The sequence below is a fragment of the Perognathus longimembris genome, chromosome 28 (assembly GCF_023159225.1).
Source record: "Perognathus longimembris pacificus isolate PPM17 chromosome 28, ASM2315922v1, whole genome shotgun sequence".
In the NCBI taxonomy this organism is placed as follows: domain Eukaryota; kingdom Metazoa; phylum Chordata; class Mammalia; order Rodentia; family Heteromyidae; genus Perognathus; species Perognathus longimembris.
In genome coordinates, this window is record NC_063188.1 from 16,118,033 (window position 1) to 16,135,543 (window position 17,511).

At 35.0% G+C, this 17,511-nt stretch overlaps 1 protein-coding gene across 1 annotated transcript; it reads left to right on the top strand.

Annotated features, from left to right (window-relative positions):
- Positions 1-15,074: 15,074 nt before the first annotated feature.
- Positions 15,075-16,019, top strand: LOC125342964 (olfactory receptor 10A7-like). The gene has a single exon (XM_048335309.1). It carries the CDS (start codon positions 15,075-15,077, stop codon positions 16,017-16,019), a length of 945 nt encoding a protein of 314 aa, XP_048191266.1.
- The last annotated feature ends 1,492 nt before the right edge of the window (positions 16,020-17,511 follow it).

The window sequence follows — 17,511 nt, forward strand, 5'->3', positions numbered from 1 at the left end:
CTACATTTGAAATATATAAAAACTCGTACAACTCAAGTATCAAAGGCAGTCTCTATAAATATAAAATGAGCAGCATGATAGTAATACTTTCATCAAAATATGATAAGAGATGTTAATATAGATAATAAAAACTTCCATATATTTGTACAATAAGCCTTGCTAAATGAAATCAACATATATGTGTGCAAACTATAAAGCATTCATAACTTAATGACATTATACTCATAAAAATGTGAAAACGCAGGGCTGGGAATATGGCCTAGTGGTAGAGTGCTTTCCTCGCATACATGAAGCCCTGGGTTCAATTCCCCAGTTATATGGGAGGTGAAGGCTAGAGAATTATGGTCTGAGCTGGCTAGGCAAAACCCATACAACCCTACCTGGAAAAATAACTAAAGCAAATAGAGCTGGGAGTATGATTCTTACATACAAGGACCTGAAGGCAAACCCTCAGTACATGAAAAAAAAAAACACCACTTTTCTGTGCCAAGTGATTTTCAACAAAGGTAATAAGAATATACATTGGAGGAAGAAAATCCACTTCAATAAATGGTCTTGGGGGGAAAATGAGTATCTGCAAACTGAAGATTGGAACTAGACTCATTTCTGACTATATAAAATCAGCTGAAATGAACAGAGATTTATAGATGAGACCAGAAACTGGGAAAATATTAGAAGATAACATTTCAGGACATTGGTCTGAAAAAAGATCTTTTGGATATGACTCAAAAAATTATAGGTAACAACAGCAGAAACTGACAAATTGAAATATATGCAACTAAGCAAAAGAAAAACTCAACTGAATGAAAAGACAACCTACAAAATATGATAAAGTATTTACAAGTTATACATATGACAAGAGGTTAATTTCCAGATATATAAGTGGTTCAATCAACTCAATACCTAAACAATAAAACCATAAAGGCAAATAAGCATATCCAATAAGGTAAATTTTAAATGGATGAATAATGTGTTTAGACACTCTACAAATGAGCAATAAGTATATAAAATACCTAGATTACTAATCCTCAGGGAAATGAAAATCAAAAACAGTGTAAATCATTAGTTCAAATGGCTATTATCAAAAATGGAAAAATAAAAATGCTCGCAAGCATGTGGAGAAAGAGAAACCTTCATACACTGTTGGTAGGAATATTAATCAGAACAACCATTATGGTAGGCAGTATGGAGGGTCCTTAAAAAAACCTAAAGCTACAGAACTAAGACTACCATGCAACCTGCTAATTTACTACTTGATTTATATACTAAGGAAATGAAAATAGACATCTGCAATCTATGTTTAATACATCACTATTCCCAAAGGCCAAGGTGTGGAATCAGAAAGACAAGTATTGCATGATCCTTATTCATATGTGCAAGCTAAAATTTGATCTCATAAAAATATGGCAGATTGTTTCATAGTGGTTGCACTAATTTAAATTTCCACTAAATAGGAAGTTGCTGTTTCCCTCCACATACTCACCAGCATTTCTTGTTTTTTTTTTGTTGTTGTTGAAGGCTATCCTGACAGAGATGACATTAAATTTTAGTGCAGTTTTGCATTTTATTGCCTTTTATAACTAAGGATGTGGAACATTTCTTCATGTATTTATTAGCCATTTGTACTTTTTCTTCTGAGAACCATCAGTTCAATTTCATTGCCCATTTATTAATTGGGTTTTCTGGTCTTTTGCTGTTCAATTTTTTTTATTTCTTTGTATATTCTGAATATTAATCCGTTATCCATTGAATGACTAGCAAAGATTTTCTTCTATTCTGTAGGTTGGGTCTTAACTCTGGTAATTATTTCTTTTGCTGCACAGAAACGTTTTACTTTGACTCAGTTCCTCTTGTCAATTCTTGTTTTTATTTTCTGGGCAATTAGGGCCCCATTCTTTCAGAGTGTTCTCTATTCCTGTTGTAGCTTTCAGGTTTTATATCTTACATTGAAATATTTGATCCAACACATCAAATGCTGTTTGAAAATGGAGGAGAAGGAGTAATGGAATATGATTGAAAGCTTGAATTTGTTCAAAGTACTCTGTGTGCATGTATGAAAATATAAAATGAAACTTCTTCATATTACAAATGGATTCTAAATCAAAAATATTTTTTTAAAGATTTCAAAATATGAATTAGAGAGTAGAAGAATGTCTACCAGAGTCTGGGTGGGAAGTAGGGGATGGAGGGATGGGGAAAGGATGGTTAATATGTGCAAGGAGGAAACTGGTAATAAGAACTTCAAATGTTCAGTTGCATATAGTTGACAAGAACTAATTACATATTTCCACATAGCCAGTTGAAGGAATTGAAAGTTTGAAACAGAGAAAAATGATAAATGTCTGAGGTGATGGAAATGCTAATTACTCTGGCATGATTTTAATGAGTTATCTGCATATACCGAACTGTTAAAATATACCACATTATTGTGAACAATTAAAAACAAAACTATGTTAAATGTTAATAAATTGAGCTGAGAACCTTGTGGAAATAATACATTATAACCAAAGAAGGTTGATTCCAGGACTTAAGAAGGTAGCCTAACATTTTATATCTTTAAATATAATCCATACTTCTACATTAACGCATGTGTTAATTGTGAAAATTAAGGGGCTTCATTGTGATGCTTCATAGATGTGTAAAATATATAATAAATATAGTGAATTAATCCCATTCACCCAGATTTTTCTACACAGAACTCCCCCACCTCTACTTCTCCTTGCACTCTTGTACCCTTTCCTCTCTCTAAAAATTCCAAGGAATATCTTTTGTTTCCCTTTGCCCTAACTCTAGTATCTACTTTTTCATCCCATATTTCTGTAGTGTTGACCTACTTGTCTTCATACATAAATGAGAACTTGTTTTATTTATTTCTCTTCCTGTGCCTAGTTTGTTTCATTACACATAATGATCTCCAATTCCAAGATAGTCTAACTTTTGATAATATACTACGTCACTACTTCAGCTGATTAGAGAAAAGCCAATATGTACTTATCATAGTAAATAAATAGAAATAAAATTCAATACCTCTTTATAGTAAACATAAAAAAATCAGCAATGGAGGGAAGCATTTAATAGATTGGGGATATCTACTGAAATGTTACCATAAATATTATATGTCATATAAAAATATTACAGGAATTTTTATTAATGCCAGTAACAATATGATGATAGCTACTCTCTGAACAATTACTTAACAAGACCACTAAAATTCACTGAGACAAGAAACAAGTGGATTTAAGATTGGAAAGAAAATGTCATTATTTACAGACTTAGAGGATGATAAAAGATCAAATTCAGGGCTTCATGGATGCTAGGCAAGTGTTCTCTCTAACCTGGTAAACCCACTTCCAGGAATTTATCCTGGAGATCTGAAAACATATTCACACAAAGACTGCATGTGAATATCTTTATTGGTTAGAAGCAAAATCTCAAATGAATAAATTAGACAAAGTCTGCTGCAACAAATAGATAAGAATATACACCATCCTATACAATTGAATAGTACTTAACAGGAAGAGGGGAAATTCAGTTACAAACAAAACATAGATGAATATAAAAATGATTGTCTTGGAAAATGAAGCTGAGTACAAAGAACTGTATACTGTGTATTTCCATTTGTATTTACTGTATACTATGTATTTCCATTTATATTTATATTTTATAAAGGCATACTGTTGTAACAGGAAACAAAATAATTGTCAATGACTCAATAGGTGGAAGACAGGTGTCAAGCGATTTAGGGAATTTTTGTGAATGTTCATCTTTTTCTTCTATAGTCTTGATTTTATAGACACATTCATGATTTCATTGTTATTACTAAAATGCATATCCATATTGAGAATATAGCAGGTTATGAATACAGCTTTCTCCACCATAATTAAAGAGCATTTGAAGCAAGCATTTTCTCTGTCATAATTACATACCATACTACACATTGATGGACAGTAAAACTCTGTTTTTGCCTGTTTGGGTATCTGTGTATTCATCTACAGTTCTATCTTTTCAAGATCCATTTACGCATAGGAAAAAATTCTTTTTTAATTTAGTTTAATTTTATTGTCAAGGTGATGTACAGAGGCATTACAGTTTCATATGTAAGGTAATGAATACATTTCATGTTGAACAGCATTACCTCCTCCCATTTTCCCTTCCCCAACTACCCCCCAAGTTGTAGTGATTTGTATTCAATTGTATACTTGTGTAAAAATGTGTACGACTGTAATTGCATTGTTTGTAAATTACATCTCAATAATGCCAATTAAGATTAAGCTGCCACTCAGAATGATAAGTAATAACAAGTACTTAATCATAAATCTAACAAAAGATGCTTTTGATATTTGTGGAAAATACTATAGACCCTATTGAAGAGAACAAAAGAATACCTATTAGAGAGATATATAGATTCAATCTGAATAATTCCACTGTTTCAAAAAATAATCTTTAAACTCAATACAATTCCAAATGAAGTTCCAAACACAAAATTTTCATGAAACTTGACACTCTCTTTCTAATAACCATATGAAAAATTTAACAACCAGGAATATCCACCATAGCTATGAAGAACAAGTAGGGCTAATCCTACAGGTATCAAGATTTCAAAGGAAGACTAACAGAACAAATTTGATCAAAGCTCATTACGTACGTGTATTAATATGTCCCAGTGATGACTTTTTGTCTTCTCTAACAAATGCTAGTAAAAAAAAAGTAACTATTTCAATTAAAGAGTTCAGGGAGTTTAGAGAGACAAATACATCAATGGGAAAGGAAAGAGACAAATTTGAGAACATAAGAACCTTGGTTTATGACAGGATTGGCATTCCAATTCACAAAAGGAAAGAGTGAGTTGTTCAATAAATAGTGTAGGAACAACTGTGTATTCCTACTGGAACAAATAAAATTAGATTCTCACATTACATCACATACAAAAATAAATTTCAGATGGACTTAATAAGTAAATGCTAAAAATAGCTGGTAAATTTTGAAAGAAATTTAGAGTAATGCGCTAGGAAAAAATTTCTTAATATAACATTAAAACATAAATTGGAAAGAATTTATTAATTTCCCTACATCAAGAGGAAAAAGCCTTTACCCAATACAAGATATTATAATAAACAAGGTCAATATGCAAGGGAAGTAATGTGGAAAAGACATTGACTCTGAAGGCATAATACATGAATATTTACTACACAAGGAACTACATTCATTTAAAACAATCCAAATTAATTATATGCAAAATATTAATGGAAAATGCACCAATAAGAAGTTAATGATAGATATGAAAGCTTGCTTATTGCCACTAAGTAATCAGGGAAATGCAGATTAAATTCACATAGTGATACTATTTTATACCCATCATATTGCCCCAAATAAAAACATCTGCTAGTCCCACATGCTACTAAGAATGTGAGGAAACAAACTGTTACACTTTGCTTCTGGGCATGTGAATTTATACATCCAGTTTACAGAACAATTTGGCAGTGTCTAGTGAAACTGACAAAATGTGTATTTTATTGTTAGGATTGCCACACTTATAATGGCTAAAGTAGATTTACATGAATGTCCATTCTTTTTTCCTCCTCCAAAATTTTAGATTCTCAATTTATTTTCTCTTTTTAATTGAGAAGGATTTCCCATTTTATTATTCACCCATCCAGAATACCACAAAAATAGCAACTTTATGAAACTACAATCGCAAGACTTTTTTTTTTAACAAGTAAGCTATAATGAAAAAAATCAAGCAAACCAATGATGTTCAGTATAATGAGGAGCAAGTTTCAACAATGAGTGAATGGGAACTATGCCTATTGGCAGGAAAAACCCTGAACACATAAATGTGAAATGGGAAAAAAAATCAATGTAAAAAATATAATGCTATTATACAAATGACATTTGAAACATGGAATGCTGTCCCATATTGTTTATGGATACCTTCACATGTAGTAGAAGAATAAATACATGAAAATGGAAGCCACAAATCAACTTTAGGGCTGTGGTTGCATCTGTGACTCTGGAGAAACTCAACTGGGGGAAAAGGCATTTTATTTATTTTTAGTTTTTTGTCGAATGTGAGACTTGAACTCTGGGTGTGAGTGACATCCCTCAGCATTTCAGATCAAGGCTAGGGCTCTACCAGTTAAGCCATAGTGCCACTTCTGGTTTTCTGGTGGTTAATAGGAAATGAGTCTCATAGACTTTCCTGCCCAGGCTGGCTTTCTACCACGACCTTCAGATCTCAGCCTAGTGAGTAGCTAGGGTTACAGGCATGAGCCACCAGCACCAGGCAAAAAAAGGCATTTATAGTGTATCAATAATGTTTTACTTCTTAAAAAAGCAAGCTCTGGAAGAAAAATAAAGGTTCATTCATATACTACAGTATTATGTAGATGTTGAATGAACAAGATTATGTGTTCCAAAGCAGAAAGACGTCTAAAACAGATTAAATTTAAAACCTCCATAAAAATTATTATATGTTGTGTAAATATAGAAAAATAAAAATGCATACAGGCTTGTAGATGGGTCTAAAATTTCTTAAAGCACTCATAATAACAGCTTGTATCAAGAGACACTGTGAGTCTGGAGTTAAAGGAAGACTTAGTTACATTTTAAATTATAATGTATGTATTGTTCATGAAATTCAGTTTTTGAGAAATTTATAAACTTAATATACCCAACCTCTTCTATGATATTAAGTTTAGCCTTCATTGTAAACAGGAGGAGATTATGGATATCTTTTTTTTCTAGTTTACTTTATTGTTTTAGACATGATATACAGTGGGATTACAATTACATACATCAGGTAAAAAGTGCATTTCCTTTTACATACTGTCATCTGTTCCCTCATTCTCTCCCATTCCCTCCCTCCCATCTCCACTCACGAGTTGCAATAGCTCACTTTTTCTCAGTGTCCAGTGCACTCCACTGCTGAACTTTTTCCACCTTTTTCCTCTGATGCTGTGCCCTCTCTGACCCTCCCAGAGATGAGCTTGAGTGGACTATATATAAGTTAAAGAATACGGAGTCATTTGAAACAGAAAAAAAATAAGAAAAAGTCCTTTCTTTCCATATCTTTGGAGTTTATATACATATGAAGAGGTGCTTAGGTATAACTTTGTTTTATTTTTTTTGGCCAGTCCTGAGCCTTGAACTCAGGGCCTGAGCACTGTCCCTGGCTTCCTTTTGCTCAAGGCTAGCACTCTGCCAACTTGAGCCACAGCGCCACTTCTGGCTGTTTTCTACATATGTGGTGCTGAGGAATCGAACCCAGGGCTTCGTGTATTCAAGGTGAGCACTCTTGCCACTAGGCCATATTCCCAGCCCGGTACTGCAAGTTTTGACACTGGATATCTTGTATTCAAACTCGCACTGACCTTTAGTAATAAGTAAGTTGGCAATTAGGATATATCACTGTGTAGAACCATTCAATTAAAAGAGTTGCTCATTTCCTTCAAGGCTAAAAGCTATATTCAAGACATCCTTGATTTCTTACCACATCTAGCACAGATATTTGTGTGTATTAGTAAATTATAGTCATATCTATGTCATTCACTTTTTCATACAACAGATGTTATTAGAGGACTACCATATTTTACTGCAAATGTAGTATTTTCCAGGCAGTTTGTACTTGATATGGGTTTTTCTTATGTGGTTAAGGATTTGGGACTACTGCTTTAGCTGGAGAAAATGTGACATAATAATTAATAAATAACCAAGTCATATACTAACTCCTGGGTTTTGATTTATACATATATTAGGGAACATTCAAAATTATTTTCTTTAAGAATGTACTTTTTTTCAGTCATGAGCCTTGAACTCTGCACCTGGACACTGTCCCTTAGCTCTTCAGCTCAAGGTTAATGCTCTACCACTTTGAAGCTCAGCGTCACTTAAGAACATAGTGGTTTATCATTGTTGTTATTTTCAAAGTACCATGTGACATTATGCCTTTTCTTTTGTCTTTCTTCCCCATGGCTTTACCACTGATGTCACTGTAATTGATTTTGGTACCCTAGGTATTGTATATACATTTATCAAAACTAGGGAAAGGAAGGGGAACATCAAAATGGGGAGACAAAGGATAAAAGGCAAACCAGTGAACAAAAATACTTACAAGACAGTATGCTGTAAGCCAACTGTACAACTTGGTGGGGGGTGAGGAGGGAGTTGGGGAAGGGGGAAGGTGGGTGGAAAATGAGGGAGAAGGTAACAAGTTTGATAAGAAATGTGCTCACTGCCTTATGCATGTAACTCTAACTCCTCTGTACATCACTTGGACAATAAATAAATTCATTAAAATAAAAAGGAACATACTTTTGATAAAGGTGAAAGATGATAAGGAGACAAGTTGGCAAGACAATGAAAATTATATTAATCTCTGAAATCATTGGCTCCTCCTTCTTTCCAGTGGCCATCATTCTTTCTTGGATTGATGTGGCAGCATCCTCACTGGATTTCCCATTTTCTATATTCCTTTGGCTATGATTATTTTTTTTTCGGTTGGTCATGGGGCTTGAACTCTGTGCCTAAGCTCTTCAGCTCAAGGCTAGCCCTCTGCCACTTGAGTCACAGTGCCACTTGATTTTCAGGGACTCCGAAGTAGGAAACACTGAGACTGGGCAAAGGTAACTGGCACCAGATTGCACAGTTATTGCGAGATGCAGGTTTATAGTTTTTCCTGTTGCTACTTTCAGAAATTTACCCTTTGTCTCCCTGTAACCCATTGCTTGGTACTTTGAGCAGAGTCTGCAGGCTGGCCTAGATGGATAGTGGCTTTGACCCATTTGACATGTCACACTCCAATATCTAGTTTCACACCATTAGTCAGCAGTTACTGAATGGAAGTTCAGGATGTCATAAAGATCCAACATCGATCTCTCAATTAAAAAGCAAAACTCCCCTGGGAACAAAACTTAAAAAATAATTGGTTTTCTTATTTGAACTGTATCTACCAGGCCCTGTTTGCAGGAGGCTGTTGGAGTGTTTAAAAGAGAGCTCTTTTTAAACCCCAATGAAGTCACAGCAGGAGCTAAAAACGCTTTGGCTGCAGTCAACTGAAAACTCAAAGTGCTCTTAGGGGACATACACTTAGTTACTCTTTAAGGAAGCCTTGTGAACTTCAGGAGAGAAAATTATAGAGAGAAAATTATAATTGTACAGCTACCATAAGAAACTATCATTTTTGAAGATATATAGCTTGCATTTTTTTCCTGCTAGATATCCTCCAGGCCAAACCACATGTAATGGTATAGCTAACCAGCTAACCAGCTACCTGCCTTAGCAACACACTTTGGTCTCTACTAAGTGTTTGGGACTTTGCAAATATAGATGGAACAAGAAGACAGGCTCTGAGGAAGTAAAGTGAATGTCTCGATTATGAGCTCATCGTAGATATCTACGGATGGCTTAAACTTCCAAAGTCGAATGGATGGGAAAAGATGAGGTAATTATCTTCATTATCACTATCCACCTTCAAACCCTCATGTCTTTCAAAAGAATAAAAATCTCTTGCTTTTCCTCCTGAAGGTATTTTCTCTAAATATATAATTTTATCTATCCTATCTCTTCCAACTTCCCTGCTCCATCCCTCATTCCCACCCTTTTCTTATCTCTGTAGTTAGACACTAGAAACATGCCTAGAAACTGAGTTAGTTTCCCCTTTACTAAACAGCAAAGAGCAAGAATTCTCTTCTCTCCTATATCTATATTTTTGTCTCTTTTTTTACAAAGATATATTTTATTGTTATTGTAGAGGTGCTGTACAGAGGGGTTAAGTTACATGAGTCAGATGAGTACATTTCTTTCTGGACAATTTCACCTCTTCCCTTATTCTCTTACAGTTTTCCCTTCCTGTCCACACCCATAGGTTGTGTAGTTCATTTTCCACAGTGTCTAGTGAGTACTACTGCTACATTTGTTCACCCTTTGTCCCACCTTTTCTGTGCCCTGCTTATCCTCCCAAAGACAAACAAAACAAAAGGAAAAGACAACTAAAATCGCGACTACAACAAAAACTTTCTTGTTTCCATTTCTTGAAGTTCACTTTGTGAAATGCTATTTTATATGATCATATGCACATAGCTATTGACCCTTTGTTGTCTGCTCCTATCAATATTCTCCTTTGGTCTCACTGTGTGACTGTCTAGAGTGTTATCTCTCTTGCTTTTCCAACAATCTTCTTGAAATTCTAATCTACCCCTGCTTCCTTTTCACATACCCACCTTATGACAGTTGGTATTCCTGCTCTCAGACTGCCATATACATGGCACCTTCTTTGCTACAAATTTCACTGACTCCACTTCTTTCTTTCCCTCTGGTATTCTTTTTCTCTGATGTCTATGATTCAAGTTCCAAGTCCTTTTTCGTCTTTATTTCTCCCAAATTTTGCAGGTTTTAATCCTTTCTGTCCTGAGTCCCTACTCACTTTACGCCAAAAATGTTTCCAAAACCATTGGCCAGCCTGGTACTCATATTATTAAGCCTTCTTGCATGTTATTCTCTCTGCCTGGATTACTTCTTTCCCTTCCTGTCTGCAGACTACTTTTCCTGAGCATCCACTGATATTCTGAGACAGTTCATTTCATTCTACTTCCCAAACCACATTTGTTCCTGAATCAGGCTTTATGTTACTCCAATGAAGAAGTTGATCTCAATTTCTTACATGAGTTGTTCATCTCAAATGATGATAACTTGCGTGGCTTCTATCACCCAATTATGTGACCAAACCCCTGGCTTACAATACAGTCATTACCATGTAACTTCAACTTTTTAATCTTACATAGTACCTTGTTAATCTTATTTAACATGCATAAGATTAACTTTTATCTCCAGGAGAAAATCTTAATAAAAATACAAGAACAATGTGATGATGGAATAATCATGGTTACACATTTTCTCATCTGTAAAACCAATGCAAAAAATCAATGACCTACTCACAAATACGTCACAAGACAGTGGGGATGATTAGCAATAATAATAAGTCTAGAAGTTCTTCAGAAACTATTATGCTTAAGACATGTGAATTAATAAACAGAAGGTAAATCTTCCTTTTTATATTTATGTGTTACACACTAAGATTTTTGTTCAGAGCACTAAAGAGAGAGACAAAGAGAGTGAAAAAGATAAAAGCATGTCATAATGGAAGAAGCAAGTTCTAGAAATAAGACCTTGGTGTGTCAGTTCCTGTTCTGTTACTGACCAAATCTGCGATCCTAAGAAAAACACTTTACCTGTCCAGATCTCCTCTTTTGGTTTGAAAATCAAAGGGTAGTCAAATATGTTAAAATTCCTTCCCATCTTTTAAAAAAATATTGTCAAACTGATGTACAGAGAGGTTACAGTTTCATACATTAGGCATTGATCTTTAGCACTCCAAGATTTGATCATCAGTGGAAGGGGAAGACTTAACATCTATCCTATACTTTTCATGGTAATTTTTTTAAACATCCTCCAATTCTCTTGCCCATTGTTCTTTCCATTGTTTTAACTTGGCAAATCCCCAAACCTAATTTAAGCCAAATATCTTTGTAATTCACCCCAAGAGGCAAATATTGGCAAAAAAAAAGTCATAGAGAAAAGATTCCTGTTTGTACCCTCTTAAATTCATCATCTCAAACATTAAAATTGTAACTCAGTACTGCTTGGAAGTCATAAAATTTGTTCTAGTAGGAAATAGTTTTCTTACTTCTAGATATGACAGATTCCTAGTTTTCCTCCACTATTGAACAACCTACCACTTGCCTCACTGTTTTATTTTCTTCTGTGGTTATGATTTTGTTTTCATTGTGTTTTATGGTACACATTCTTGATAGAAAACACTTAAGGAGTACCTAGGGCTACGGAAGAAAATATAATCTTGTAAACCAAATACACATTCTGACTTAAATTAACAGCAGACACTTAAATTAACACTTACGGCCTAGAGGGGATGGCTCAGATGGTAGAGTGCTTGCCTAGGAAGCATAAGGCCTTGAATTCTAGCCTCCAATACTACCAGAAAATAATAACACTTATAATCTAATGTATGTATATTTTTGGACCTCTTTCAAAGCACTTCCAGTCACACTTAGGGATATATTCATCTATGACTTCTATGAACATATTAATGTTACTTTGCTGTAATCTTTTCATTTAGGCATTCCTTCAAAAATATGAGAAAAAGGGGAAGAAAAGCCACATTTAGTTCTTTTGGAAACATCTTGGGGAAGAGAGATGTGAATTGCACAGGTGTGCATTAGGTTGGAGCTCTGAGCCTCTAGCCGAGAGGGGAAGAAAGGGTACTCTGTCAGGAAGATGCATGTACAGGGCTCTCTAGGGGAAATAAGATGAGGTAAGTGCCAGTAGACTAGAGGGTACTGAGCAAGCTGAGACAGAAAGTGGGCTGTGATTCCTTACTAAAGAGTGTCCATGTTTTGGAGACATTTTCCTATCTGTGTTTATAGAGCAGCATATCTGCATAGCTTGTCATTCACAGATGAAAGCTCTACAGAAAGGGATTGTGAAGTAATGGGGAAGATTGGAAAATTAAATAGATGCTGTGCTGCAGGCATTATAGATGTGTATGTGTACATGAGTCTCTATGTATGAGAAAGGGATAGAGATACACTGACACTAAAGTGATACTGAATTCTTCCCTCACTTTTACCTGATGATCTCTTCTCATACTTCAATGAGAAAAATAGAAGCCACTGACCTACACTCAGTCAGCTTCTTAGGCTTAAATGAAGCAACTTACACGAAACTATTTTCTCCGGCCTTTCTCTAGGTTAAAAATCAATGAAGCATACTGACCTTTATCAAAAGTTAACCCCTCTACTTGTACTCTTATTCCATTCCCTCTTGCTTTCTAAATGACTTCACTCCCCCAAATCAGCTTCTCATTACTTATGCAACATACTATGTCCACTATGCTGGATCATTCCCTTTGGCATACATAATTCTTAATTTTCTTGTTGCTACAGTTACTACATCATTTCTCGGCATCTCTTTAGTCTCAATAGCTATATTTGATCAATTATCCGTGTAACCAAATATAAGAAACATTTTTTCATGTTCTTCTTAATCTCACCGTAGCTTTATATCACAATCAACAATTGTATTAAATGTGCATTCTGCTATTATATTGCTTCCTTGTTATCAATCCTACCTTACTTCTCCTTGTAAAGTTTTTTTTTCTGGTTTCTCCTCTCATATTGGGCCTAAACAAAAGAGAGAGTAAAATCTGAGTGTAGGACATTCTTCTATACACTCTCTGTGAGTAATCTAATCTGTTTGTGCACCTATAGATGTTACCTACCATTAAACGAGTTCAAAATTTATATTCAATTCTAGTCTTTTCTTCCAGGCTACATATTTATGTATTTCTATACAAAATTCTCATAGATATTTCAAACTGAACGTATGTTTCCCCTAAACTTTTCCCCCACCCAATATTCACCATCTAAGCAGATGGTAACATTTACTCAAATCACAAACTCATAACTCATTTTTGGTAATTCGCTTTTTACCACTCCTCATACCTAATATGTAAGTAAGTCCTGATATCTCTACCTTCTAAAAGTATCTTGAACCTTGCTTCTCTCTCCATCTATTCTACAATACCTTAGACAAGTATCACATATTCTCTACCTGATCTACTGACTTTTTTAAACTACTCTGTCCATGAAGTTCTCATTTTAATTTACTACATGATATCAAATACTTAGTGCATATGAACATATAAAATGAAGCATATCAAAATAAACTCCAATATATGGAAATAAGAGGTTCTTATTATGGCCTGTGTGTAGTTCATTTTTCCTATCTCTTAGTTTTCTGTATCTTTTATCTTATATATAAGATTATTTGATACGTAGAAGGGAAAGGGAATCACAGAAACAGCAGTACAAAAGATGAACCAATTCAATATTGATGCTCACTTGACACTGTTGGATATGAACTCCAACTCGGGGGAGAAGGGAATAGGGAGGGGTAAATGGTAGACAATGAGGGATGGGGTAAGAATGATTAAAAACAAATGTAATCATTATCTTACTTATGTAACTGTAACCACCCTGCTCATCATCTTTTCAATAAAAATACAATTTAAAAATTATTTTAAGTATATACTAGATAACATTTCTGCTTTACACCATAGGAGTAGTTATACAGTAATTAAAAACACAAAATCCATAGCATTGTCTTAAGTATGTGAATAATTTTCTCCCTCCCTTTCTTCTTCTCTTCTTTCTTTAGTTCCTCTCTCAATCTCCCTCCTTCCCTTCCTCCTTTTCCCTCCCTCCTTTCTTCCCTCCCTCCTTCCCTCCCTTCCTTCCTCCTTTCTCTCTCCCCCTCCCCCCCACAGATTGTCACTCCACTACTGATATTGGGAGATCTTGCTAATAAGTTTTAAGAACTAGACATCTTTCATATGATGGACTTTATAAAATAGGAAACAGAGTTTGTGGTACGTTTTTTCAATATATGAATAAATTACTAAGAATATTCATTGTGGAGAACTCTACCAGAAGCAATAGAAAAAAAGTAAGATTGCCAAGGTTAGACAGTTCCTCCTGTTTTCAAAATAAGTATTGGAGAAAGTGTGTATATATTTGTGACATAGTAATTATTTCAGGAACCTATGTATTCTAAATGCAATGAAGTCATGGAATAACTTCCCAAATGGTTCCTCAGAGACTGTAGTCAAATACATATCTTAAGTTGACAAATATTAATCTAGAAAAAGCTAATTAGGCTTGGTACATTTGAAGTTTCTTTTTTCCTAAAATATGATCAATGCTTTATTTTTCAATTTTTTCTCAAATTTTTATTATCAAACTGATGTACAGAGAGGTTACAGTTTCATACGTTAGGCATTGGATACATTTCTTGTATTGTTTGTTACCTTGTCCCTCATACCCCCCTCCCCCTTCCCCTTTACCCTTTCCCCCCCTGAGGTGTTCAGTTCACTTACACCAAACAGTTTTGCAAGTATTGCTATTGTAGTTGTTTGTCTTTTTTTACCCTGTGTCTCTCAATTTTCAATTTTTTATTGATTTATTTTTTAGATTCAAATCATGACTAACCCTGAAGAAGAAAATATGACTCAAATTTCTGAAATCATCCTTTTGGGGTTTGGGAGTCTGCATGGTGTTCAATTTCTTCTTTTTGGGATATTTCTAGCAATTTATGTGATAACTCTTGTGGGAAACATTGTGATCCTTACTGTGGTGTCAGCTGATGGCTCCCTTCACACCCCTATGTATTTCTTTCTTGGTCATTTCTCCTTCCTAGAGATTTGCTACACCACTACCATTGAACCCATAATGCTCAAGACATTGCTGTCAGCTCATGTGTCTATTTCCTTCTCAGCCTGTGCTTGTCAGTTTTATTTTTTTGCTTCCTTGGTGGCTACCGAATGCTTTTTCCTGGCTGTAATGTCTTATGATCGCTACATAGCCATCTGTAACCCTCTGTACTACTTCAGCATCATGGACTTCTGGAATTGCTTCCAACTAGCTGTTGCCTCTTGGATGGCTGGATTTCTGGCACCCATCCTTCTCATGGTCCTTATTTTTCATTTAACATTCTGTTCTGACAATAAGATTGACCATTTTTTCTGTGATTTGAAGCCCATCATGAAACTAGCCTGCACTGATACTGAAGTGGCTGAGATGACTTCTTTTGTATGCACGTCTTTATTTGCCCTTGGCCCCTTCCTGCTAACCCTAGCTTCCTATTTTTACATCATTTCCACCATTCTGAAGATTCCTTCTGCCACGGGGAAGCAACGGGCTTTCTCCACCTGTTCTTCCCACTTAACAGTGGTCAGTCTCTATTATGGGACACTGGGTATTGTTTATGGCTTCCCATCAGGGCCTCAGTATGAAGGTATATTAAAGTTACTTTCCCTTCTGTATACAGTGCTTACTCCTTCCCTCAATCCTGTGATTTATACACTAAGGAACAATGATGTAAAAGTAGCCCTGAGAAAATTGGCACAATATAGGATGTATACCTGGTCAAAAAACATTTGGAAATTTTAGTGGCTCTTGGAACTCAGTGAGACCCCTCCCCAAACAGTTGGAAACATTTGTATAGTTTCAATAATTGTGGGAAATGAATGTGTAACTAAAGGCAACTTGAATTGTGAAGTACTCAAAACAGGAAACTATTGTGGATGACTTTTCTTAGGATAACATACCTTAGAAGTGAGATGAAAAAAGAGTAATGTAATGTGATTTAAGTCCTAGTATCTCTCATTCCCTCAACAAAGTCTTGATAAAAACTGGATGACACCAAAATTTCCTAAAATTTAAAAAATTAGGTTTAGTTTTACTTTTAGGATTATTTGTAAGAACCATCTTACTGGTTCAATAAACTGAATCACACCCATACAGTGAAATATAATACAACACATGTAAGCATTAATGTATTAATTAAAGTAGATTTGGTGAAGAACTGATTGCAACTCCTTAGAAAGGCAAAATCATAGTTCAACAATATAAACACAAGAATGCATGTATGTGAAAGGAGTAAGGAAAGCTCAAAGGGTAGGGGCTAGACAATGAAGAGAAGAAAAGGCTGGTTGGGAGAGAGGGGTGAGAATGTTGAAAGGTGTGACATTAATCTAGATACATTGTATTCATAAACTGATTTGTTGAAGAGCAATACCTTTGTACAACTATTTAAAGACAATAAAATTATTTTTTAAAAACAGAACAAGACAGTGTTGTATGTGTTGACATGGAGAGAGCATCACAATATATATGTATCAAAGACAAACTGTCACTAGTCATCAATGGCTCAAGTTTGTAATCCTAGATATTTGGAAGGCTAAGACTGGGAGGATGGTGGTTAGGGTAGAATGGCCCTATCTTAAAAATTGCCAGCAATAAAATAGCCAGCAAAACAGGCCTGGAGGCATGGCTCAATTGGTAGAGCACAAGCCTAGCCAGTGCACAGCTCCGAGTTCATATCCCAATACCACCAACAGAAGACAAAGTGTGTTATGGTGCGTGTATAGTACAGCACCATTTGGACAACAAATAAAATATACTTACTAGCAGATGTACAGACTGTTATAGGAAAATCAATATGAATTAGAGTGTATATTGTCTCTTGGTAAAGAAACTAAATTGTAGGAAGATAGCTTTTTGAGGTAGAAATGTATAAATAAATTACCCCCTGAAAATCCATCAAAGTTTAACAAATCATTGAAAATAAGCAAAAGGTAGAGCCTCCCTTTATAAAGCATGATGGAAGTTATTCTAGATGTTTTTCCCCTTCACAGGCAAATTATAAGCTCTCTAGCTCTCTAAGAACAGGGACCTCATCACTTCCTCTACCTCTATATTTCCCCTTCTCAGTGTCCTGAAGCTGTACAGCAAACACATTTGACAGATAGGATAGGATAGCTCCACATCTGCTAAGCACAACAGTTACAAAAACTGGACATGTTGTCATTTCTAGAATAAAAACCCAAGGTGGAAAATTACAAGCTGTACCTCTAATATTCTTAATCTGGTATGATACTAC

What these genes read in the sequence shown, in the direction of transcription:
- LOC125342964 (XM_048335309.1), top strand. Translation starts at nt 15,075, where the DNA reads ATGACTCAAATTTCTGAAATCATCCTTTTGGGGTTTGGGAGTCTGCAT.